General features: G+C 35.3%; 1 protein-coding gene across 11 annotated transcripts in view; it reads left to right on the forward strand.

The window, feature by feature from the left end:
* SLC4A7 (solute carrier family 4 member 7) overlaps positions 1-25,924 on the forward strand; it is a 93,811-nt gene extending 67,887 nt beyond the window's left edge. For 5 of the 11 annotated variants that reach the window (XM_051788962.1, XM_051788956.1, XM_051788960.1 and 2 more), the window contains 14 exons: positions 1,408-1,582; positions 3,953-4,086; positions 4,655-4,900; positions 8,069-8,174; positions 10,064-10,225; positions 11,184-11,297; positions 11,716-11,877; positions 12,135-12,386; positions 14,593-14,661; positions 15,079-15,252; positions 15,582-15,713; positions 16,446-16,537; positions 18,264-18,371; positions 21,447-25,924. In XM_051788962.1, the coding sequence (XP_051644922.1) occupies positions 1,408-1,582; positions 3,953-4,086; positions 4,655-4,900; positions 8,069-8,174; positions 10,064-10,225; positions 11,184-11,297; positions 11,716-11,877; positions 12,135-12,386; positions 14,593-14,661; positions 15,079-15,252; positions 15,582-15,713; positions 16,446-16,537; positions 18,264-18,371; positions 21,447-21,528 (2,008 nt within the window). In that variant the 3' untranslated portion in view covers positions 21,529-25,924. The remainder of the gene's footprint in view (positions 1-1,407; positions 1,583-3,952; positions 4,087-4,654; positions 4,901-8,068; positions 8,175-10,063; positions 10,226-11,183; positions 11,298-11,715; positions 11,878-12,134; positions 12,387-14,592; positions 14,662-15,078; positions 15,253-15,581; positions 15,714-16,445; positions 16,538-18,263; positions 18,372-21,446) is intronic. The other 6 variants (XR_007904751.1, XR_007904752.1, XR_007904749.1 and 3 more) reach the window with 6 other exon arrangements.
* The last annotated feature ends 204 nt before the right edge of the window (positions 25,925-26,128 follow it).

The following is a 26,128-nucleotide window of genomic DNA, read 5'->3' on the forward strand; positions in this document are numbered from 1 at the left end:
GTGCATCCTTTGTCCTTTTCAAGTGTTGGATTCTTGCCTGTAAGTGCCAATCTGCTGAAGTATTTTCAAGTCTGTGGCAATGTTTCTCAACACATTTGCGAAGGATTTCACATAAGATGCTGCCTAATTTAACTAACTGACTTTTAAGAGTTGGGTTTTAAATTTTAATCTTCAAGAGCATGCAATTATCATAATTACAGCAGGCATATGCAATTTTAAGTATTGGGCTAGGTACTAAAAATCTCCATTAATGCAAATCTGTTTTATTAAACATATATGAAATGGAACAACAAGAAATATAAAGTGGCAAAAAGTACTTTGGTATTGGTTAGCTTTGGGTTTTGGTCAGGTTTCTTTTAGACCTAAAATAAAATTGAGGAATTTCTTTCAGTTGTTATTCTCTGTTAATTATGAAACACTTTCCAAAGAAATCTCAACACTGGAAATACTTGGTTAAGATTAAACTTTAAGATCTCAAATGAGAGTAAAGATTAAATCAACTGAGAGATTCTGGAATATATGTGCAGTGTTGTTTTCCCCAGAATAATAAACTTCCAAATGCAATGCATCTTTCTCATACATTTGCGAGAAAGGCGTTACAACATTTGTGTTGATTTTTACCATTGTGATTTGTTATAATTACTTTTTGCCTCTTTGTAGACACTATGTGGAGCTGAGAAGTTCGTTTCTGCCCACAGATGAAGCTGTTCTTTTTCTTAGGAATGTTTGGTTGTTTTTTTTTAATAATTAAAATAAATTTTTGTAACTGCAAATTAATACCTGGTATTTTGGAGTCCTAAAGTTTTTTTAAATTGCCAAATCTTTTTAATATCTTGATAATAACTTATCTGGTTAAACTAACTTACGTATGTTTGGTTTTGTATTTACACTTATAGAATATCTGTGTACTCCAGATGCAAATACCAACCTAAATTTATTTATGGACCTAATCATATGTATGTAGGGAATTCAAATCACTACTCCAACAAGTAGTATTTCAAAATTACTACTTGGAGTAGTAATATTGAAATGTATCAGTGCAGTGGTCTTGGTTGATGTTTAGCATATTTCTTCTGTTCCTTGTTTGGAATATCATAAAACAGATTTGACTTTAAACAGCATTTAGGTAAAATAGTTTGCAAAGATATTTTTTCAGTGTCTAGCCCATATACAATACCTAGCCAGCTTTAAAAAATGTGGCTAACCTGCTTGATTGTATTTGGAATACTGCTGAATTGGAATAGATAATATTCTCATTTATGTTTTTAACTGTTATGATTTAATCTGGATTATGAAATAGCTAATTTGTGCCGGCAATAGGCACTGGCAGTGATGTGTAGCCCATAGTTTTGAACTAGCTAGAATCCTTTAGTGTACAGTTTGACGAGTTTCATCTCACCTATTTAGGCTTTTTGGTGGTTTGATACTTGACATCCAAAGGAAAGCACCTTTTTTCTTGAGTGACTTCAAGGATGCATTAAGCCTGCAGTGCCTGGCCTCGATTCTTTTCCTATACTGTGCCTGTATGTCTCCTGTAATCACTTTTGGAGGGCTCCTGGGAGAAGCTACACAAGGCAGAATAGTGAGTACAAAGAATGGTAGTGGCCAGGCTTTTAGACCTTCAGAGGCAAGTCACTGTGTGCATTTGTCTCATTTATTTATACTTGTATTTGAAGAATTTACCCACAGCACTTGATTAGCCTGCCCCAAAGCAGATCTTCCCCAAAAGGTAAATGCTGTGGAAAATGTGGGGAACCCATGTGAACAGGAGAAGATGCACAGTGGAGGTAAAAAATGTTTATCCTGCCTTATTGGATGAATGGCTTGCATTGCCTTCTTTTTGGCTACTTAAAAGTAATGAATAGCAGTAAAGGTGCACCATCCCACTAGGCCTACTTTAGGCAAAGTCAGAGGCTCAAGGTGGATAGCCAAGAACATGTACTGGCCTTGAGTAGTAGGCCTACGAGGATGATAATGCCTGCGGTGTATGGCGAGCAGTTCATTGTGTGTTTATGTAACGGACAGGATATGTATGTGCTTGCACTAAAGGTATGTTGGTCGCAATAAAATCAAGTGTCTAAGGTTTATGAGCAGAAAATACTCTTCATTGTAAATGATTTGAATGTGAATCATGTCCTTACAAAATTTTGATAGCGTTATATAACATAATACCAGCACCTTTTTCACCAGAATATCATTGTACTTGAGTTTTTGGAGCAGGGAAAAATTACTTCATATCAGCAATGTTTATAACTTAGTGTCAATTGGCTTATGAGTAAACTAGTTTGAAGTGTATTTTCTGTTTTTAAATCTATCACAAAGAAACAAGGCTTTGTCCTTTCAGGGGAGGGAAGCATATATTCAGACATGTCCTTTACAAATTTTAAGATTCTGGTAAAACTTATAATGATATAAAATTCTACTTGATACTTAGATGAAGTTTTAAAGCTTGTATTATATTAAAATTCAGTTAACTCTTCTGTCTCTTCCAAATATTTCCGTTGACTCACATTTTTGTTAATTGATGTAGCACTTGAAGCTGATAGAAAATACAGAAATAAATTGTATCTTTTTTGCATGCTGGTATCGCCACTCTAAATGTAGGAATTATTATCAAAATGTCAGTGTAAATTCTGAATTTACACGTATAATTATGAAAATATACTCCTTTTAAAGCTTGATTCTTAAACACCTTCTTTCTTTTAGCTATCTGGAATTGTTTGTGGGTTTGTTCCTGCCTTCAGATACTTGGTGTGCATCATTGAATAAAACATTTAGTTACTGCACACACATGTTCAAGCACAGTAGCTGATACTGTAAGGTACACAGTTTGTCTTTGAAACCTTCCCTCGCATTCTCAGAGGTCATCACGTCCACAGTACTCCTCTCCCTGCTACCCTGACTGAGAGCCCCAAGGTTAATGCATTGACTAACCAAAAGCAGTAATTCAAAGGTAATAGAACAAGAGACTGGGATTATATCTTTTTTCCTAATATAATGGACGAAGGATTCATTTTCATTTTTAATAACCCCAGTTCAGCAAACCATTTTGACCATTTTCAGATGCTTTCCTGAATTGGAGCTCAAGATTGCACAGATACTAGGCTTGCATAATTGCATAATAGCAAACGCCTAAAAATTCCATCAGGAACCCTGTAATTCCATTACAGGAATCTGTAGTCCATGACTTCTTATAGTGGTAGGTGGTGTAGTTAAGTATTTTCAAAATTAAATTTAGTATAATTTTAGTATTGAAAATTCCTGCCCCTCCCTTTTGAGGTGCATTTTAACTGGTTTATTTTTTAGCAGATAATGTTACAGTAAAACATTTAATTCAAGAACTGAAGTAGTTATCTTAATTCAGTGAAAGAAATGCATTACCAGGTGGGACATTGGTTTACTGCTCATCTATTTTTGGTGTCATGTATACATAAACCAGTATTGTTCAGTAATTTCCCCTGCACCTCCACCTGTCAGTTTGTTTTTTCTTTTGTAATGCTTGGTTGACTAATGCAGGTTTGATACGGCAGGCCGTATCATGTTTTGGCACAGGTATGTTGCAATATATATATTAATTTTCTTTACAGAGACAGATAATTCTTCCCATAAACTACATGTTCAGTAACTTTTTTTTTTTTTAATTTATGTTTTAAACATATATATAATTGTTGGTATGCTTTTCCTCCATAGCTAGCAGGACTAGTAACTTGTTCTAGTTGGATGGCTTTATGTTTCTCAGGAGTGAAACTTTCAAAATCTTTTGTCCATGGTATTGTTACTGCAAAACTGTGTTAAGTTATTCTTGTCTCAAACATCAATATTAATTGCAATGTTTTTGCATCTTGTCTTGTTTCTAAGTTAATGCGTCTTAAAGCTGTATTTATGCAGATGTGATGCTAAACGTTAACCTGAAAGGCAGCATAGTTACAGCAGTTTCTTTTCCCCCAAACAGAGTGCAATAGAGTCTCTCTTTGGAGCCTCATTAACTGGGATTGCCTATTCTCTCTTTGCGGGGCAACCTCTTACTATCTTGGGAAGCACCGGACCAGTTCTAGTATTTGAAAAAATATTATTTAAATTTTGCAGGTAAGTGATGTTTATATTAGCCCGATGAACTTTTTAACTTTCTAACCTATTAGAATAGCTGTAATTGAAAACATTATGTGCATTAAATGTGTATATGTCTAAGATGATAAATGCAGTGGCAAGAGACTGAGAAATTTATATAGTTTGGGAAAGCTGTGAGGCACTGATGAACCTTAATGAGAAAATCAGTGATAAGAAGTGTTTAGGACTTTAATTAAAGTTATATTCTGAGTGAATGGACATGTTGGTTTTGGTTCTGCAGGGGTAAGCAAGGGTTGATTGGCAGATCAATCCAGGAGAAACTGTCTGGGTAGTTCTGGAGAGATCATCCCTGTGGTGCTTCCCAAGCTAGGTAGTTGCACTGTCAATCCTAGAAACACCTTGCAATGTTGCTTTGCTTTGGTGGAAGACTAGACAAAAAAAGTTTTTGTGTCCTTCAGAGCTAACATCAAGGATGAGAAAAGGGATGAATACCTATTGAACTTGGCCTCAGTATCTGTTTTCAAATAGAATATAGTATTCATGATTTTTGGCTCAGTTAATACTTTTTGTTTCTTTGTTCACACAGGGATTACGATCTTTCCTACCTCTCCCTGCGAACTAGCATTGGTCTGTGGACTGCATTTCTATGCATTGTGCTTGTAGCCACTGATGCCAGCAGCCTTGTGTGCTACATCACTCGTTTTACTGAGGAAGCTTTTGCTGCCCTTATATGCATCATATTTATCTATGAGGCACTGGAAAAGCTTTTTCATTTGGGAGAAGTATATGCCTTCAATATGCACAATGATTTGAATAAACTGACTTTATATTCGTAAGTACCAAGTTTCTATCTGTTAGTGAAATAAGTAGGAAAATATAGAGACATACCATTTACTAACTAGCAATGGGTGCCTCTTCCAGGAAGGGTAGGAGGAATGCTGGGGTTGGTATGGGCATGAGAAACCTCAGAAAAATTCTATTCAGGATGCAGTGGAATTGAATTCTCTGCCTTAGCTATGGGTGGTTGGAAGGGATGAGGGGCCGTGACAAAGCCTGCTTTAACTGCAGCTTTACTAAAGGTCAGAAAAGGAGTTCTGCCTTACTACTTCTAGAAATCAAAGCTTATATTATAGTTTCCTGAAAGAGGAGGAGTTGGATTACGAGCTCACACCTGCCAGAAGGAGATTCTGCTCACCGTTGCTGAGAGAAGCTGCTCATTTCACATAGCTTAAATGAAATCAAAAGTGCAGCTGTTCTTTGATTCATCAGCAACACAAAATTAACTGTTTATCAGTGATCCATATGTTCAAGATCAGTATCAGTAATACAGCAGATAAACCACAATGTGAGAACACTTCAGAAATACTAGTAAGAACCTATACATCTTTAAATTGTCTTCTGTTACTAATCTCCAAAAGTTCTAATTGCACCCACACCAATATTTACCCTCCTGCCCCAGACATGTGGATTACAGTCTCACACACCATCTTTGAGGAGTACAGGTTTCTCTGCTAATGCCCCCCCTCCTGCTGGACATGTACATCCTCCAGTTTTAGTTGTACCTGTGTGGTTACAAAGTGGTGGTGAGGGAGCCCCCAGCGAGGTCATGTCCATACACCTGAGGTGGGAGTTCCTGCTTGTTGCACTGGGCAGTCACTCCCTAGTTGGAGAGCAGAGTACTCACCATTCCACTGGTCAGCTGCTCTGCCTGGCTAAGACAGAGCTCATCTTGCACACAGCGTGACTCCTGGCAAGGTTTTGACTATTGTGTGTCTACTCCAAGATCTCTTCTCACTTTTACAAACACTGATGCTTCTTTGCTACTTTTTTTCAGGATGAAAAGGCAAACACCCTCTCAGACTGCTTCTTGTGTTCTGTTCACACATGACATTTGCACTCACTTTATTGTCTTAACAGCTTTTAAGACCAGGTCCTGTTGCCAGGAGTGGACCGTGGAAGTACATTCACTTCCCAATTTCCCTTTATTTACTGGCTGATCATCCCTCTGTTTAAATGGCTCTGGGACCTCACTGGACTCCTATATGAGCATGTCAAATTCACTAATAAGGCAGAAACTGCTCTGTAGGTCTTCTAACCCTCGCCACCTGATTGTGTTTTGCCACAGGCAGGCCACGAGGGTGGAGAGAAGAAAGTGTGATTTTTCTTTGGTTTGTCTCTGTGAGGTATCATGTCTTTCAGGACGTGCCACGGTGTTCAGCTTTGATTTGTCCTGTATTTTTTTTCTATCACAGAGCTGTAGGAGATTCAGCCTTTTACAATTGCTCTTTGTCTCTTTTTTTTTTTTTTTTTTCCCCTCTGTACCCCCAATGGTGAAGAGCGTGCAAAACAAGCATGCTTATCTAAGTGAGCCACAAGACAATCTCAATACTCTTACATTTTATGTTTTTTTTCTTCTTCTGGATTTCCACTTATCTACTTGGTGGCATCCGCTATCTTCATTGCATTTGTTGAGAAATTTCTTTTGTCAGTCTTCCCTTTCAGCATGCTTGTTTATGTTTACTGCCTTGACTAACAACTAAGTATGCTTTGTTTTTTTCTCATCATACTTATGGTTGCAATTCTTTTCTCGTCTGATGATTCTGTGTTTGCAACTACCTTGTTGAATTACTGCTTTTCAGTCCTCTCCTATTTCCTTATGCTGTTACTGTAGGATTCAGTTAACAAAATATGTTTACTTACTAATTTTTAAGTCCCCAAAACATTGTACTTTGCAAATCTAGGTTCTTTCTGCCTTTGCACATTTAGTGGTTTTTTTCCTTCTTTACCTTCACACCATCAAATGCAAATTTGCCCTTCCATGGTTCTTTGGGGTTTTTTTTAGTGTCTTAGTGAATCTCATAGAAAAGGAGACTCATTTCTTCCTTATTACCTGTTTCTTTTTTCTACATAAATGTTTACCTGTTAAGCTTATCATTTGTGTACTTGAATTTTATTTGAAAACATCCCATTAAGTCAAAATTGTGTTTTGGTTTGAGTTTTTTTTATTTTTTTATTTGATGTGTGCTTCTGTCAACCTGTCTGACAGAAGGGTTTCTGGTCCAAGTGTGAAGAAGAGTGCAGTAGGGAGGGACACTTTTACTCCTACAAAAATGTTACTAAAAAAAGCATGTTAGGTAGTTGCTTTAAACCCAAACAGTGTATGCATTTATATCTTCAGTTAGCTCACTGCATACTCAAAAATGGTGTCTTACTTCAGCATGACAGGTTTTGGTCATGTATAGATCAGAAGGCATGCAAATATAAGATAAGTGGCTAACTATCGGAGCTTTAGAACAGACAAAAGACTTAGAAACTTCTAGAGGCTAGTCACATAGTCTAGTTTGAAAAGGAGTTGTTGAAATGTAGTCATCTACACCAGTTTTTTAAATGAAATGGTTTCAGTATCTCTGTTTCCTCTTATGTTAGTATGCAGTAAGACTAACTGAGATTCACTCATTGTGGGATGTTATGCAGTATAGAAGTCTAAAAACCTTTACTGGTACACAGTCATAGAAAACTATTTGTGCCAAGTTTGTTGAATTATTTAAAAATAACACAATATTTGTTAGTATAGGGTTGCTGGAAAGTGGAGTCATTTGGATTTTTGTCTTCATCTGTTACTCACAATATGTAGAAGTCCACATATGTTTTGTATTTCATTTTTTTTTCAGGTGCTTCTGTTTTTAAAAACTGGCAGATCAGTCAAATAGTTAAGTCAATATTTTACCTGCTTCTCATTCTTTAAAATACATAGTTTTGGGGGTTTTTTGTACTATTTGTTAAACCTCCTCAGCAGTTGTGTCTTTGATTCTTGATTTCCCCCACCATGCCAGTAGTTCGCATGCTGTTGGAAGGAGGAGCCTTGTACTCTGCTTCTTTCATAAAAGGTTGAGATAAACTCCGGCTTAAACTCTTAAGCATTTTTGAATTTACTGCAAATTGCTGCATTTTGGCACATACAGCTTAAAAGCAGGAAAACTATTTTTTTTCTTCCCTTCAGATGTGTGTGTTCTGAGCCTGAGAAACCAAGCAATGAAACATTGCGTGTGTGGAGGAGTATGAATAAGTCTGGGGAAGATATAGCATGGAGCAACCTTACAGTTTCTGTGAGTATCTGAGATCTATATATGTCTCTGTGTGTTTGTATGTATAAAAAATATCTGCACAATACCAGTTTGATTAATATTTTTTTATCTGATTTCTTTTTTTATTTGAACGTGGTTTGTTTTCCTTATAACTGTATTTCTGAACCCTCTCATTCCTTCCATGAGGTTTTAAACAGTCATTGTAGAGATTTCAGTGAGTGAGTCCAGGGCAGTAAATGCTAATATTTTAGTAAATGCTAATACTAATGCTACACTAGTCTGCTTTAGGTAGCCAATTTAACCTGATAGGCACCACAGTTGTCTTTGTGAAGTGCAGATGAATATGATGAGGGGAATAAACAGGAACTTTGTTTCTTCCGTTTCCTGGAAAGGATGAACAAATATTTTTAAGATGATGTAAAGATGGAATCTGCAGTAAAAATGTGGTAACAAACATGTTACATTAGTTTGTTGGACATTGGTATGACTACAACAGAATCAAAGGAACTACCTAAATATTGATTGGAAGAAAATAATTATTTGAAATTGAAAATAACTGTTTGGAACAAGGTTGAAAGCATTACCTTCTGAAGTGGATTTTATACCAGTATCTGATTTTGTGGGTAGGTAAAGAGGGGATAGTTTCTATGTGGAAGTGCTCTGAGAGGCTTTAGGGAGAAACACTTTTGCTGATTAGTAGTTCCTTGGGTGGTGTGAGGTGGACTAAATGCAGCTGTGTACAGCCACTTTGTGTACCCTGGCATCTTGTTTCCACCTACATCTTTGATTTGGATCTGGTATAAATTTTGTGTTGCATTTACTAGCTCTGTGTGCCCACTTTAGGCATCTGAGGCTACTAAAGCAGCAACAGCAATCTGTATATGGGCTCCCATTGTGTCTAAGCCTAGACATTAACACTGAAATATGTGTTTTCCACAGCAAAAGTACTATGCTAAAACCTCAGTGCTTTACTTGGACTTTAGCAGTGCTGTTTTCTGTGTACCACTAATGACTTCTAGTTTACCATAATCACTTAGAATGGCAGTTTCTCTTGGACTTAGTTTTTATATTTACTTTATTATTTATTTTATATGCCTTTTCATCCTCTGAATCACCTTTAGTCTACCTGAGAGATGGAACTGATCCAGGATTTGGTTGTGCTTGTAATCAAACTACGTTGTTAACAGGAAGAATTCTTGTCATAAGTTACATTTCCAGTGATTACTCCCCTTTAAGACTAGGTTTGGCAGTGCTGTTTCCAACTGTTTGATTTATTGGCTTGTCGATTCCTTGTACCTCCTTGCATCTGCTTTAAATTTTTGCTTTGCATTTCAATAAGCCTTTTGGATAGGGATCATCTTACCTTGTTTTCTTTTTTATTCAAATCCATTATTTACCATGCATTTCTACTTTACCAGAAACTTTTTTCTTATGGTTGGATTAATCTTGTTTTACGAAGTCTGTTTGTTTTCCTTAACTGTATCAGAACAAAACAAAATCATCAATAAAGAGGAGGGAGAAACTGAGGAGATGGTCTTTTTATGTCTGTTAGCTTGAAAGTTGATGTTGGATCTTCTGCTTTTCATGGGCTTAGTCCTCAGTCTTTTATTTTATATACATTCTATCTTGCAATGCTTTGAGAAACAGAATAGAAATAATGTGAATGTAAAGGAATTGGGCATCTCCCAACATTTTGGCATCCTGAAATAATCAGTGATGGCTGCTGTGGCTTTTCTGGAACAGACAGCACACATTTTTGGCATTTCAGAGTAGGTAGTGATAAAGGAAAGAACCCCCTTTTTTGGGATTGTGGACGTTCTCAAATGTGTTTTAAATCAAAAAGTTGCAAGCTTGATTGAATATACTAAATGTATAAAACATAGAAATTTAATGAGTTTTTCTCTTTGCAGGAATGTTTAAAATTTCATGGTGTGTTTCGTGGATCAGCTTGTGGCCATCACGGACCATATATTCCAGATGTTCTCTTCTGGTCTGTCATACTATTCTTTACAACATTTTTCCTCTCCTCTTTCCTTAAGAAATTCAAGACTAAACGCTATTTCCCAACTAAGGTAATTCTGATTAGAGACTATTGTTATCTTGTGATAAATACCTTACTATAACTTAAATTGAAATTTTTATTATGATATTTATTTTAAGACAGAAAAGGAAATTAAACCCCCAAAATTAGCTAATAATTGCAAAAATGAAGACATTAGAGGAAAGAAATTGGCTGCAGAAAATTCAGTTCTTTCTCTGTACTTTGGTATAGTTGTAACAAGATGTTCTAAACATTGGAAGACCTAATCCCCTAAGTTAATGGGAATTGCCAGATATCATTTGGAGAGATAATACTGCTGCTGTTTTTCTCGCTTATCCGTACAAAACAGTTGATTGCCTTCCCCAGACTACTGATGTTTGTAGAGTTCTGAGTGGTTTCTCAGGGGAATGTGTTTTCTAATAGAGGCTAATATGATGATGATCCTTGGACTGATTTACACATTTTCTTGTGGCAGAATGAAGTGGTTAGATCTTCTGTAAACCTCAGCCTACTCTTGCAAAATGTTCCTTACGTTTAATAAAATTATCTCTGATAATCTGAATGTATTGCAGATTATCTGCCTCCTATCGATTAAAACATCAAATGTATGAATATTGATTTCAGAACTCTTCAGTAATGTTACTGACTTAAGCTACAAGACACTAGCTGTGATGGCTGAGTCCCCTAGTAGGGTTGAGGGGACAGGAAGATGATGAGGGAGTTATTTTGCCTCTTGCAGTAAACCACTTTTAAATGAGGTAATTGGATGAACAGCATTATGAGGTAGTTGAATGTACAGAATGTTTATCTTATGCAACTTCATATGCTGGCAGGCAGCTTAGTGTGAAAAAACAGAGAAAATATGTCATGTTCAGTGACATAGTATAATGTAGACAGACTTCACTTTTCATAGGGGAGAAATTGTCTTTCTGTACATGCAAATTGTAATGATGAAAAAACAAGACTTAACACGAGTCTTTCCTTTATAGGTGCGTTCTACCATCAGTGACTTTGCAGTATTTCTGACCATAGTAATCATGGTTTTGATTGACTATTTTATAGGAATACCTTCTCCTAAGCTCCATGTTCCAGAGAAATTTGAAGTAAGAAATAAAACCTTTTGAAAATGCTTACAGTTTTATAGACAATAAAACAATGGAGTTGTATAGAAACAGAAATGTCTCTTTTTTGCTTACAATGTAGTTGATCAAGTAGTCTCTCAGAAAAGATGGATGTCTCACCTGACAGAAGAGACTGCTTTATACTATAACTGAAAAGGAAGCATTCTTTTGTGCAAATGTACAAATATGAGGGATTGAATGGATTTGTTTTAATTTTTTCCACAAAAATGTTATGTTCACTTGTAATAGCTAAATCAGTCTTTTGGTCAAAGCCATTGGAAAAAAATCTGAATGCATATTTAAGAAACTGATCTGTTGTTCGTTGAAGTTGTTTGCGGCAATAAAATCTGCATTCTCTTATAGTCATTTAATTCTTATTGTTGTTGGGGGTTTTTTACAGCCCACCCGAAAAGACCGAGGATGGTTCATAGATCCTCTTGGAAGCAACCCTTGGTGGACACTCTTAGTTGCTGCTGTTCCTGCTTTACTCTGTACTATTCTCATTTTCATGGATCAACAAATAACAGCTGTTATTATAAACAGGAAAGAGCATAAACTGAAGGTAAAGTAATTTTTCTGAGAACCTAGTGTTGCGTAAGTCAAGTTTATTTTAAATCAGATTCATTCTGCAAATTTATGGAACATTAACAGCAGCTACTAAATAAATGTTTAAATTGACTAATAAAGAACAAATACAATTTTGTAGACCCTCTCAAAGTATGTAATTTTATAGTTATAGATTATTTACTGGCTGAGTTGGAAATATGGTATCATATAAATAGAAAGTTTATCAAGATATTTGTTTGCTTAATTTTACAGAAAGGCTGTGGTTATCATCTTGATCTGCTGATGGTTGGTGTTATGTTGGGGATATGTTCTCTCATGGGTTTACCATGGTTTGTTGCTGCAACTGTCCTGTCTATAAGTCACGTTAACAGCCTGAAAGTTGAATCTCAGTGCTCAGCACCAGGAGAACAACCAAAGTTTTTGGGAATCCGGGAGCAGCGAGTGACAGGATTGATGATTTTTGTGCTGATGGGGATGTCAGTGTTCATGACCTCTGTGTTAAAGGTAAATGTTTTTCCAAAATAGTTTCTTTGTGCTTTTGATTTTGATGTTGTGATTTAGCATTTCATAATGTTAGGAAGTTTTATTATGTTAAGTAAAACATACCTGGACCCATTCTTTAATTTCTTTTTTAGCAACAGATGTTAGTTGAATAGAAACAGTGTGGGAGGATGTAAGAAAACAAAATCTGAGAAAACTAGGAATGTAGTGAGTAGTAAAGAAAGCAACCTTTGTCTGTCATACCTGGTTTTCTTGCCAGCTCTTTTTTAGTTTATTGAATCTATGTTACCCAAAAAACGTAGTTTTTATGTGAGTGCATAAATGAGGAGAGAAGAGGAGTGTGATAAAGATATCAGGTTACTTGAGCAGAAGTAATACAATACAGCAGAAGGAACAAAACCATCTGGTTTAAAAGGTGATAGTCAGAAATTATATTGTTCACTTGTTCTTATCTTCATCTTATTAAACTTCATTTGATGCTTATAGTGTCAAGATTATCTTATGCATCATCATGGTGTAATAGTGATTTTGCTGGTTGTATTGTAGCTTCAGATTACACTTTGTCTCTTAATTGATATCCCTAGTGGCCTTTCAAGGACTTTATTGAAAGAAAACTACTCAGTTTGGGTGGCTTTTTGACCAGATTTTACTAAAAGCTGTTCAACTTCTGCTTAGTTGTTTCAAATCCAGTAGTTAAAAGGAGAAACAAAAGAACTGCTCTTTGTTGCCAGAATATCAGATATTGCATCATTGCTAGTACCTTTATAGAACTTTGCAAAAGTCAGATTAAAGGCAGATCATAAGTAATTTCATGAGAAACATAGCTTCTTAAATTTAGATAATGGGAAGGAATAAACCTGTGAACACACAGCTATAGTTTAGTAATTAGAGTTACATATTGCAAATTCTAAAGAATTGGCCATTTGTATGTGTTAAAGAATGTCAAGGTCTGAAAACAATAAGACCGTACTAGTTACTAAAAATAGGTATTCAGAGTTGACAGTCTCTGGTTGAAAAGCTACCAAGAACTTCGCTATATAATGCAAATAATCAGAAACAAAAGCAAAAATAATGAAATAGATTTATTGTTGCTCAAAAGCAAAAGTTAAAAGTGCTGATTGCTGAAGCAAGATGTTTACCCCATGTTAAAACAGCTGATTCTTAGAAACAAATGCTTTTTTAATGGACCTGTGGTAGTAGGAATGAAATAATTTCTCTTGTTTTTTATTAAATGTTTTTCTTTTTCAGTGTGAATGACTGTTATTGTTCAAAAGAAGTAAGGAGAACAAAGCCTTGCATCTGTCAGTTGCTGTGCTTTTGTTCCATGTGTGGATTTATACTGATTTAATGCAGTAGAAGTTAAAATATCAAATTATAGAGCTTACAGTGAAGACACTAGCCACACCACACATGCAGTAATGAATCCCTAAGGCATAGTTTTATTCCACACTGTTTAATCAAAGCTTGATTAAGTTCAAGTTCAAGCTTGATAGCAGCAGTTTTTATTAAGATTTCAAATTGTACGTTGGCTGTCCTTTACTTGAAAGCTTCACTGTAGAGGTTTGATGCAAGTGCCACTGAAATCAGTGGACAACTTTATCTTACTAGACTTTAAATTATATTAAAGGATAAAATTATTTAATATTAAATTATATAAGATGTATATTATATATTATTATTTAAATTATTATAAATTTTATCTACAGTAAACTTTAAATTGATCTTACTGAAGCAAAATTTAGCTCTGAAAAATTAGCAGACTTTCATAGCTCAGCTGGTATGGTGGGGTTTTTGTTTCAACTGCTCCAGAAATGCAAGATAAGTGATCAAAAGTAAGACTTCATATGGTAATTTCATGAAGTTGTGCAGAATCCAGTAGTGTCAGTACAGTTCCTATCAAATTGCAACATAAAGCAGTATACTTAGCATGAATAAAAATCTTGGTTGCAACCTAGAAAATTGAATGAATGGGGCAGTCGAGATGGAACTGCTTTTTTAATCCTGGGGATAGCCTTGTTAGTTCTAGATTTTTTTGCTACTCACTGATGCATGTATTTTCTCTATAAATAAAGGGCCTCAGATTTTACAGATTTCACTTCAGTAAAATATAAAGTAAAAAATAATTTGGTCCGTGTCTTTCTCTGATATGGACTGCTATCTTATGCCGTGTTGATTCCACTTTTAACTGTGAGTGTTTTTTCTTCCCCAGTTTATTCCAATGCCAGTTTTGTATGGTGTATTTCTTTACATGGGAGTATCTTCATTAAAAGGCATTCAGGTAAAATCTGATATTAATGAGCAGTTTGTTTAACACTGAAAAGAAAACTGTAACAGACCACATTATGTGAGCCACAATAATGCTACTCCATATTGTCTGAATAGCTTGTAGGATAATTTCCTGAGTGTCATGATTCTTACAGTATTGTGCCTTCACTTTCCAGTTCTTTTTAATTTATTCCTTCAATAGTCTAACCAAGAAACAAATTTTCTGCAATATTCTGGAATTTTTTATTATTAGTGTGAGAGGGGGAACCCAACAAAATAGCCCCCAGTTCCACCTCCTTGTATATTCAGTGTCTTTCATTAGTGTTTTATTTGGAATTAACTCACCTTTGTGGAGTCCCGTAAAAATGTTTATTTTCTTTCGGAGAGACATAAAATAATTAACTGAAGGATGATTTCATTTTCTGTGCAGTTTTTTGACCGTATAAAACTGTTTGGAATGCCTGCCAAACATCAACCTGACTTGATTTATCTACGTTATGTGCCACTCTGGAAGGTTCATATCTTTACAGTCATTCAACTCACTTGTCTAGTTCTGTTGTGGGTGATTAAAGCCTCTGCAGCTGCTGTTGTTTTCCCTATGATGGTAAGTTTTCTTTTTTACAAGTTAGTAATTTTACCAGAGTATGTGATTTATCCAGAATCTCTTCAAAAGATGTTTGTTGCTATAAGAAAGAAAGGAGTGGGAAAGAAACCAAAAACCCCTTTGAAACACAAAGACTTTTCATTTCCTGAAAATAAGCAGTTCAATTGTGAGTAGCTATTGAAAGTGGAAATTATTTAACTTTGTGGTAAGATAAAACTAGTAGTAGAAAAAAGGGCTTCAACTACAGATTGAGTGTACTGAAAGCATGTGTGAATTTTTGTTCATTTAAATAGTTAAATATAAATAATTTCATTTGTGGTTCCCTTAAGGTTCTAGCTTTAGTGTTTATTCGCAAGCTCATGGATTTATGTTTCACCAAAAGAGAACTTAGTTGGCTTGATGATCTTATGCCAGAAAGTAAAAAGAAGAAAGAAGATGACAAAAAGATAAAAGAGAAAGAAGTAAGTGTGAAAACAATCAAACTAAGCATGTTGTAAATTACTAGGAGATAATAAGATGAAAAAGAATTTTAAGTGACTGGAGCATATGACCTTATATACCAAATATACATTTTGAAATTCCTTACTAATGAGATTTAGTTCTAGAGGAACTATTGCTGACAGTTAAGGAATTAAGTCACTGTTTCAATTATGCTATTATGGACTGTGATTCTTATTTGTGATGAAAATTACCAAGCAAAGTGGAAAGAAGCAGTAGTTAACACAAAAATGTTGAGTTTTTTGTCTTTCATCAGATTAGAAGGAGAGAAAATGAAGAGGGAGAGAAAAAGGAAGGGGAGATGGAAGTGGTGGAGTAGGGTTCCTTATCCTGCTTAAATTCACCACAGAACTGTTCATAGTATCAGGGATATGGTGCTCGTGTGTGTGTGTGTTTTCATTAAAAGCAACTGCGAGTTACCAGTAATATAGTAATACAGCTTGCGTAACTTCTCCATGAAAGTCCAGCCTTGCTGTACATCACCTAGCTGAATTCCTTACAAAGCTTGTAACACCCTCCTTCCCCATTCTCCCATCTCCCTTGCCTGAATAAAACACTTCTAAGAGAAAAGGTCATAAGCTTTTTCTCCTGCATGCAACTCCGATACCTTATCCGAATGGAATAACTGTCAGTGTGAGATACTTTGGTTTCTGCTGCATGACTAATTTTACAAACTTCTTACTTGGAATTTACAGGAAGCAGAGAGAATGCTTTCAGACAATGAAAGCGTACACCTTGCATATGGAGAAGCAAGTTTGAATTTTCCTGTAAAAACGCTGAAATGCAGGTATAATAACATGTTGGTCTTTTAAAAGTTTTTGTATCACATGGTGTAATTTGCTTTATATTAAGTTGGTATGGGTTGAATTAATTTTTTTTCCTCTCAAGCTTGTAACTTAGCCATGATTAGGAATTATGAAGGTATATCTCATGATGCTACAGTAGTATTTTTATGTTGCATTGTTCTTTAAAACTGCATCTTAATTATAAATTTACATGACCATCTTGAACAGATCAGATGACTCAATTTCGACCAGCTGTACTAAAGGTGAAGAAGCATCCTTGGTCAGTTTTTATGGAATATTTGTGTGCTACTGTGCATGAAATACTGAGCATTAAGCAACTAATAGCATCAGTTGAGCCATGTGTTTACCAGCCACTTGGATTTTTCAGACGAAGTCTGAGTGTCTAATTCTTTGGTTTACTTCAGTGAGGTCTAAAGTCAGTAACTTCTATGGTGCAAAAACTACTTTTTACAGGCAACCATTTTTACTTTAGTAAAAGGTCATTTTCTGAAAGTAGATATGAGGACAGGTTCTTTTCCAGAAAAGGGAGTGCTGGAATTTCACTGATGGAAATTCCTTCAGCTTTGGAAGGCATTTTGTCTCAGTATGTCTCTCCCTTACTGGGGGTTGTATTTAACTGAGTGTCAAGTATTCTACAACTGTTCCAACACACTCTGAAGATGTGACAGACAAGTAGCTTACCACTTTTCTTTTCCTCTCTGAGGGTTTCTGGGTTAAAAATTGGCCTTCCTATGAATCTAGGGTAGTGTCAGGTCTACCTTGATGTGAGTTGGGAACAGGCAGAAATTATTCCTGATGAGTATTACTCGGAAAGCAGGCTTAATCAGACTATAGCAACTCAAATGAAAATACTAAATGCTAAAGCTTTTTTAAAAAACAATTGACTTGCTAATTGCTCTCACAGTAGAACTATGATTTCATCAGCTCTGTGTGTGTGTTTACTATGTATTCTGCTGCCTTGTATCCTATGGGGATTCCTGAGGAAAAATGGCTTTGAAAAATTTCTTTGCCATTTGAAAAACTTTTACAGATAACCTGGAGTAGACTGTGAAGCTTAAGTATGGAACAGGACAGAAAACATACCTACAGGCAACACCTAAGTCCACTGTACATGTAAATGTGTGGGGGACAAAAGTGGAAATAGATTTTAAAAACTTACCATCTCTGAGGGTGAACTTCTACAGGACTTGGGAGGAGGGTGGTCTGGCAAAAGAACCTTGAAAAATGTCTAGTAAGGCTTTGCTGGAAAAAAACCAAACCTTGAAATCTGTCTAGATAATTGTAATTTCTGGATTTTTAGTAGTTTTAACTCTCACCTGAGATACTAGTTTTGAAAGTTTATTAACATTTGCTTCTTTGCTCTTGATTATTTCCTGGAAGCCACCTAAAGTAACTGGTTTATGAAAACCTTAGCAGAACAGTGTGATTAAATTCATTATTTCTGAGCATAGGAGTTATCTCTCAAATATTCTCAATGTCTTAGTGGTATCTATGTGAAAAACTCTTTCAAGATGATGTGTGGTTATGGTAGTGCTAGTGAGTTAAATTTTCGATTTTTTTGTTGAAATACATTTTTGAGAGATGAACTCAACTTGTGGCTGTGTAAATATTGAGAAAAGGCACAACTGATGTAAATGATGAGTGACAGTAAGTATAATACTATTGCAAGGAATTGAATACTAACCAGAAAGTATGTTTGTTCTTTAGCATTGATCCCTCAGTTGTAAACATATCAGACGAAATGGCCAAAACTGCACAGTGGAAGGCTCTTTCCATGAGTACTGAGAATGCCAAAGTAACCAGAGCTAACCTGAGGTAGCTATAATTACTCACATGTTTTCTAACTGTGGTCTTGTGTTTAGCAGCTGTACTTGTATTTCTTGAAATGTATATCAAAAAAATGAATATATGTGGTTTGTAATGAGTTACTGACTTTTAGTTTAGAGGAACTTGAATTCAAACTTAATTTTTCTTCATTATGAAGTTTATAAATTTCTATAAGGAATTATTTAATTAAATAAATTATTTTAAATAGTAATTTTGAAATTACTCTTTATTTGCTTAATACAAGTGTTTACTGCTCTGATGGGCTTAGGGTTTCTAAATACTAGAGTGTATATGAGCATGGGAGTGGTTTGATCCTCAACATTACAAATTCGACTGGGAATAATGGTAAGTCACTTTCATTGTTGCTTTATGCTGCCTAGGATCTGCCTTAGGGTTCTGTGGGTGGGTCACTTGATTAATTTTCCTCAACTCATTTTTAATATTATAAAAATTAAACCTGTCTCAAATACTACCTTCACTAAGTATAAAATATATTTGAATGAGGTACTGAACAGATCAGGAGTTCAGTTCCCTGTGAGCTGACGTGCATCTTCTGTACTGATTGGGAGCCTTTTTCTCAGTGAAGTCCCTGTCATACAACCAACTCTGGGTGCAATGAATCATTCTGCTCTTCTGTCCTAGTTTCTTTCCTGTCTGGCCAAATCTATCAAGGGAAATAAACCAAAACCTGAATACGTGGAATATCCTCAACTTCCTGAAAGGCTTGTATTTTATAGGGACTGGTATCTGTGAACTGTTCCATCACAATGCAACTATTGCTTAGTAGTTTTTATGTAGGAAAGAAGGGAGAATGGGCATGGTTGCCTTGGAACACTAAGCTTATGCAATCCTGTTGTCTACGCATCTCTCTTGGTTGATCCCTTTCAGCCAATTCTGTCAAAGGAAGGCATGTTTCAAAGATAAAAAATTGTCAGGTTTTGTATAAAATTACATCTTGGTGGAGGAGTTCATGGTGAGAAGGGAGTGTTCATATGTAACTGTGCAAACTATCTCAGGTGCCATTGAGCTTGCATCATGGAAACAGTAGAAGTGAGTGGCCACTTAGCACTTTTGTACCATCTGACTATTCAACACGTGTGTTGCTCCAAATTAGGCATGGAAATACGGCTTTGCTTTGGCCAGACAGGAGGTCAGCCAAGGGTGAAGAGGAAAAGCTGAAGAGACTTGTGAGTGCAGGCACCATTTCGAGTGAACCTCTAGCCTGTATTTGTTTAAACACTTTTAAAATGTTTAATTTCGTGTTTAATTGAAACATTTTTTAAAACTTGAGTACTACACGAACAAGACTGTCAGGAAGACAAATAATAGAGGCATTAGATAACAGAGCGTATCTATCAGTCTACCCTCTTCTTTTAATTGTTTTCTTTCATGCTAAATTCTCAGAAATCTGTTACAGAATTTGTGGATGTTTCTAGTACCTTATCTGATAGTTGTTGGGTGTATAAGGCTTGAAGAGATACAGACCTGTGTTTCTCTTTCCAGAAGAATTAAAATTTTGGTTTTCAGGTAGTTACAAGTTAGGAAAGCACAAGATGGAGATGTACTGTTTCCTGAGTAAGTTAAGTTAGTATAGAATTATATGCAGTACTAGCAAATCAGGCTTCTGACAATTTTGCGATGTTTTTTGATTACTAAGCATGTATTCATTATTCCATCCATTTGTTATGTTTTGCTATTAGACATTTCCCTTTTATTCCATAACATGCCCTGCTTGAGCTTAGTACAGTAAAAATTTCATCTTGGTAGAGAACTTCCTAAAACTATAAATTGAAAATAAAAAACTGATGCCAGAAACCAGCTCTTTCAAGAGGCAATCTGATATTGCATCAATCTAGAAAATGTTAAAAGGCAGGACTTCCTTGAACCTTAACTCAGTTACTGTTTTGAGATATTTGCTACACTTTCTTGTCTAGTGGGTGCTGTCAAGATTTAGAGATGTCACTACTGCTCAGTCAAAAGTAATTACTAGTAAATTATTCATCTCAGTTCTGTTAAGGTTTTTCTGTGTAACAGTCTTCTTTTCATGGTATGGACAGATATTCAGTGCTGTGGTAAAAATGGTTCTGTAGGCAGTGCTATTTTCAGATTTATCAGTTTCAAATACTAATGCAAGCATGTCTTTTATAATTCCAGAGGACATGTTGTGTGGGTTGACATTATTTATTAAAAATAATATATTTAAAAGAAAATACATTTCTTCTTTTTTTTTTCTGGTTCTGAACTGTTTCAGATTGCTTTTTCTTTCTCCCTCAACCATCTGTCATAGTTTACAGACTCTGTGGAGTCTGCACACACTTGTATTTTCAAAGGAGTCACAGAATTTTTGTATGAATTTTTAATACATTTTTTTCCTTAGAGAGCAACTTTACAGATGTCATCTCTTCTAATACTCATGCCTCGAGAATCCTTCCTCTTACACTCTTTCATTTTATCTTCTACTGTCCTGCAGTTACCTCGGGACATTCCTTTTTGCCCTTGAATAAGGCACCGTTCAATGGCTGCGTCCCTAAAAGGATCAGTTGTTCAGGTGCCAGCCAACCACTTGTCTTTAGGGTCTTCCACTTCACTTGAATGGACACTTATGCAGGTTTCTAACTGTCCTCTACTGTTGTTGCAAGTGTGGTTCTCCCTTTTGAAAAGACCTAAATGTTTTCCCAGTCTTGTATTACGAACAAAATAGTTTCCCTGTCCAGGAATAAAGCAGTGTTAGTAATATTGCTTGTTAAGTATTTTTGAGTATTTTTAACTAGACGATTTTGCAGGTTGCTGTGTTGTTGGTTTTTTTCTTTTTAAAGATGTTTTGCCAAACAGCTTCAAATCAATAATAGCAGTGGGATTGGAAATGGTATTTATGGATGAGAGATTGGCATTTTCTCTCTTTAGGCTTGTACTGTTCTTGTGAATAGTATTTAACAATTACTAAAATTTAATAGAATTGCATCATGAAAGTGTCTCTATGTAAATACTTCTAGTGTTCTTTGTAAAGTATAAAATGTTTGAAAGTGAACCAAACCTTGCATTTTCCTCTTTGTTTTTGAACAGCCCTGAAAAACCAGAAAGTGTGAAAATAGAAGTGGAAAAATCACCTGTTGTGAAATATGTGGATGCTGAAACATCTTTATAGAACGGAACCAAGAGGAATTGTGTGTATTTGTGTGTGTATATATGTATCACTGTAGGATATTATACCATGGAAGTGTGATTTCCAATTTAAGGAGCAACATATATTTAATTCTGCCATTGTTTAGGGCACTGTAGATATGCTTGCGTAATGCGAAGATTTTTCCAATAAGTAAGAGGAGTGGTAATCACACTTCAGCTATTTATTTTATTGGGAATTTTATTTTAATTTTTAAATAGGAAGACTGTAATGAATGCTTATTATTTTCAATAATCAATATGTGCATAAAAGTTGCATCAGCTTTTGCTGATGGTTACTGGTCCACATGGCTTAAAGTTTTGCAATACCTCTGTTTATAATGTGCGCTACAGAAGTTTGTTTTCCATGCAGGCAATTAGTGCTTGTTTTTTTGCAGGGTATACTTTTTTTTGTGGTTTCATAGAACAAATATTAATGTGCTGTTGACAAGAACTGCTGTGGTTTATGTCTCCACTCCATGCTAGTGTTTTCTGGAATCTATCTCTCCTATTCTACAGAAGTGGCCTAGAGCCCTAAGTCAGATGGTTAGTTAAGCCTTAAAATATATCTAAATACCCTGGTTTCCTGCTTTCCCTTTTTTTTTTATTTTTAATTGTGTCTTAGTTTTTCATTATTGTCCAGTAGCAGTATGAGTGCAGTAATTGTAGTTAGATCCCCAAGTCAGTATTTGCCATTCTGGACACTCCATGTTTACACAATATAATTTGAAATTACAGGCAGCAATTTGGTCTCTACAAAGTTATACATACTTACCACAACAGTACTCTTGAATTCTTTTCTTCTGGTTTTTACTTGCATTTTTTTCTGTTAACTTGCAGAGTCTAATTTACTTCACTCTAAGAATGAAATACTCTAAAAGTTTCATGTCTTCATCAAATATATTTCTTGGGTTTTAAATTTACTGTGTATTTGATTAAATTAGCTGTAGTTTAATTCTGGAATAGGTTTATGATCAGTATTATTTTATGGATTACTAATTGCTTGTGGTATTTGTGTGTACAGTTCTGATCCTCTCCATTGTAAAGGGCATATATGATATCACACCAACTTATTTTTAAACATTTTATTTATTTTAATTAGTATAAATTTTTATCATGTACAATGAATTGAAGAAATAAATATTCATTTATTAAAGTAAATGGGATTTTTGGGGGGCTCTACTGATAAAGATACAGTCAGTGTGCATTTATTATACTTAACATTTTCAAGTTCTAGAGTTTAGCACTATAATATTTGAAATAATGAGAATTTTATATATAAATGAAAATCTTGATCAATTACCTGCGCAGTTTCCATTGTTAATACTTTTTGCCTTATACCTTAGGGGGTTTTTTTGTATTTACTTTCCATCTCTTTACATTCTGTATTGCCACTAGACCTTTCTGGATGTATTGCAATGACTTTAATTAGAATCTGTGCTAATTTAAAATTAGAAGATGCTGTTTGCTGTTAAGCAAACTGTTGGCAAAATTGGGAGTATTATCATGGACCAGTTGAGGTGGTCCAGTAAAAGGAGCTGATTCTGGAGGAAGGCAGACTTTATCTGAAAATACCACTTGAGGTGGAATTTTGGTGCACTTCAACCAAGTGTCATCTCAAGAGAAGGTAATTGTATATTACAAAAATAAAGCAATCAGTGGGAATAAATAGAAACATTTAAAAATAGCATTTACATTACACGGACTGTTACTGTTCCCTTTAAATGTAATGTAATTATTTAACATTTTTCTTCCTTTTTTTTTTTTTTCCTTTTTTCATTTGACTGAATTCCAAGAAGACAGTTTAAAGAAAGGAAGTTGTAGTGTACAGCAGTATGAATAATGGTATCCAAACTGTCATAACAAAGGCTCAGGTCAGTGGCAAAGCAAGTGAGGCCTGCATTAGCAGTTTGACCAATACTGTGTAATGACCGGTGTTCTTAGATAGTAGTGTAGCTTGTGCCTTAGTTTGAGTTTGTGCTCTTTTAGAAAATAACCCATGTTTTCCCTCTGATCAAACTGAGATACAGTGAAACTACAGCAGATGGTTTCCCAAAACTTTCTACATTATTTAAAAGAATAAAAAGCACATATCTGCATGTCAGTTGTTGACTACTAAGTAGCTCTTGCTGAATCGAAGAGAGAAGATATTTTGAGCATTTTAGGTAACATCGTCCACAACACATTACTTTTGTTCTAGTCCTCCCAGTAGTATTTTACACTTAATGTTCAGAGTCCTGCAACAGTTTCCAAAGACACAAAAAATTACTATAAGCCTCTTGGATTTCTAACTCTTTAATGCTGGAAATCAGGGTTCTGTGGTGCTGCACACCTTGTATCTGGCTTCTACTTTGGGAAGGTTAAGTTTAGGTCAATATTACAGGAAGTGGATATATTTCTAGTAAAGTAGAAAGGAAACAAAACCAAAGCCCACAAGTCTAATCACAGTATTTATTTATTGTGTAGATATTTTAATCAGTGCCAGACCATAACTTGGCAAACCAGTTTACAGTAATCTTTAGTTCCAGTATTCCTAGGCAGTAGTAGCACGTTATACTTGCACTTTTTCCCCATATGAACAGGAGAAGATCTGGTATTAAGTGCATAAATCTCTATTGATAATCCATGGTTAAGTGATTCGCTGCTCATTTTACACCTTCTCTGCTTTAAAATCACGCATGGTATTAAAATGAAATGGCTAAGGATGTAGTTTCTATTTTAGATATACATTTTGCCTTAATGGATGCAAAAGAGCAGTGATAATTGCTGTGCACTGATTTTTTTTCATAGGGTTTAAACCCTGTAAAAACTACACCAATGTATTTCCATTCCAACAGTCAGAGAAAAATAAACAACCCTGCACTTTTTTTAGATGCCTTGGTTTCCTGGAATGGAGCTTAGTGCTACTGTGTACCTGGCTGCAGAGCCACCTCAGGAAGTCCCTCTTTTTTTTTCCTTTTTTTTTTTCCCCCCCTTCTTCTTTTTTCATTTTTTTTCTTTTCTTTTTTTTCTAATTTATTTAAAAATATGAATGTTTACATGAAGTGTAGGTCTTAATTTTGACCACTCCATTTAAATTATCATCTAAAATGTATCACTTAAAATGCAGTTTCATGTTTAAATTATATTCTAGACAAGTCATTCTTACTGTTTTCATATGTATTACAGTGACATGTTTCTCATTCTGTTTACATATGCCCAAGTTAATGACAGTTTCTTCCTAGATTAATTTTGCAGTTATAACATAATATTTTTAAAATTTTTCCGTGAAATGTTCTAAATTGCCAAGTTTGTCATCATAAAACCTTTTAGGGTAGAATTTGGTGCCCTAATAGTGTTTTTTTCCAACCAAGTATCTTGGCCATTTTTTCCACATTTAATGAATGTTCTCCCATAAGTTATCATTTGTTTCATTCACTTGCATCTCTGTCTGTATACAGTAACTTCCTAAAGGCAGGTTCAACAGGCTGTAAAATATATCTGTAACAAATAGTTGTCACATCACAGAGCCTGCACCATTCTAAAGGGTTTGTCTTGTACATATGTTCTGTAAATCATAAGGTAAATGGTTCATGACTTTCAGTTCACAAATTTAGTCTGTCAGATGAGCACCACAGTGAGCTTAGTTTTCTTTTTGCTTTTTTATGATTAGTAATGTTTTAATTACTCATCTAGGACAAAATTATCAAGTACAGTACAAATGTGTGAAATATTTTCTTTATACCAGCAGTAATTTATTTTATGGCAAATTTTAAGACTATAGAGACACACAGCTTTGAGTCAGCATAAATGTAGTGCTATAAATAAAGCAAATTGCTCAGTAAGTTTAAGTCGATTTTATTTTATAATGTTTTTAGTGAAAACCTCTAGAACTTTGTAGTTGGCATTGAAGTTAACCTAAAGACACTTTCATATTGAATTTAGTATCTGTTGACATTTATTTGGAATAATGAATAAGTTTGAAAATGGATACTTTTCTAAATTATTTTATTGGAAAGACACATCATTTATAGTATTTTCTTTTCTATCGTTGCTGATGGTCCTGTGCAAAAGTGTCTTCCAGGTTCGGCTTCTGCAGCTGAACTGAGGTTTTGATTTTAATACTCTTTATTTGAAATGTGATTACATACTGTACGGTTTGAATTTTTTACAACTGCTTTTCTAATTACAGTGACGTTTTCTTACTTTATAACCAAATCCAAAGCAAACGAAAACATTATTCCAGCTGTAGAATCAAAATTCAGTTTATACAGAAAACACAACTCTCAGACTTGTCTTTAATGTGAAAGATTCAGCCTTTGTGTTAATTACTGCTAGAATAAAATTATCTTTTGTAACATTTCAGAAAGTTGGTAAAAGCAATAAAAAAATCTCCTGGACTCTATTCAGGCCGTTTCTGTTTTTATTGCCCGGGACCAGGGGCCTGGAGGTGCCGGGATCTGACCCTACGGGGAGGGTTCGGCCGTGGCGTCCCCGTGCCCATGGCAACGGCGCCGGGCGGAAGCGGTAGCCAGCGTCCCGCAGGGCTGCGGAGCACGACGGCTCGCGATAGGCCGGCGGGCCGGCTCGCTCCAAGAAGAGGGGAG

This window comes from Manacus candei, unplaced genomic scaffold (genome assembly GCF_025592945.1).
Source record: "Manacus candei isolate 608988 ecotype Guabito, Panama unplaced genomic scaffold, ASM2559294v1 h1tg000026l, whole genome shotgun sequence".
NCBI classification, from domain to species: domain Eukaryota; kingdom Metazoa; phylum Chordata; class Aves; order Passeriformes; family Pipridae; genus Manacus; species Manacus candei.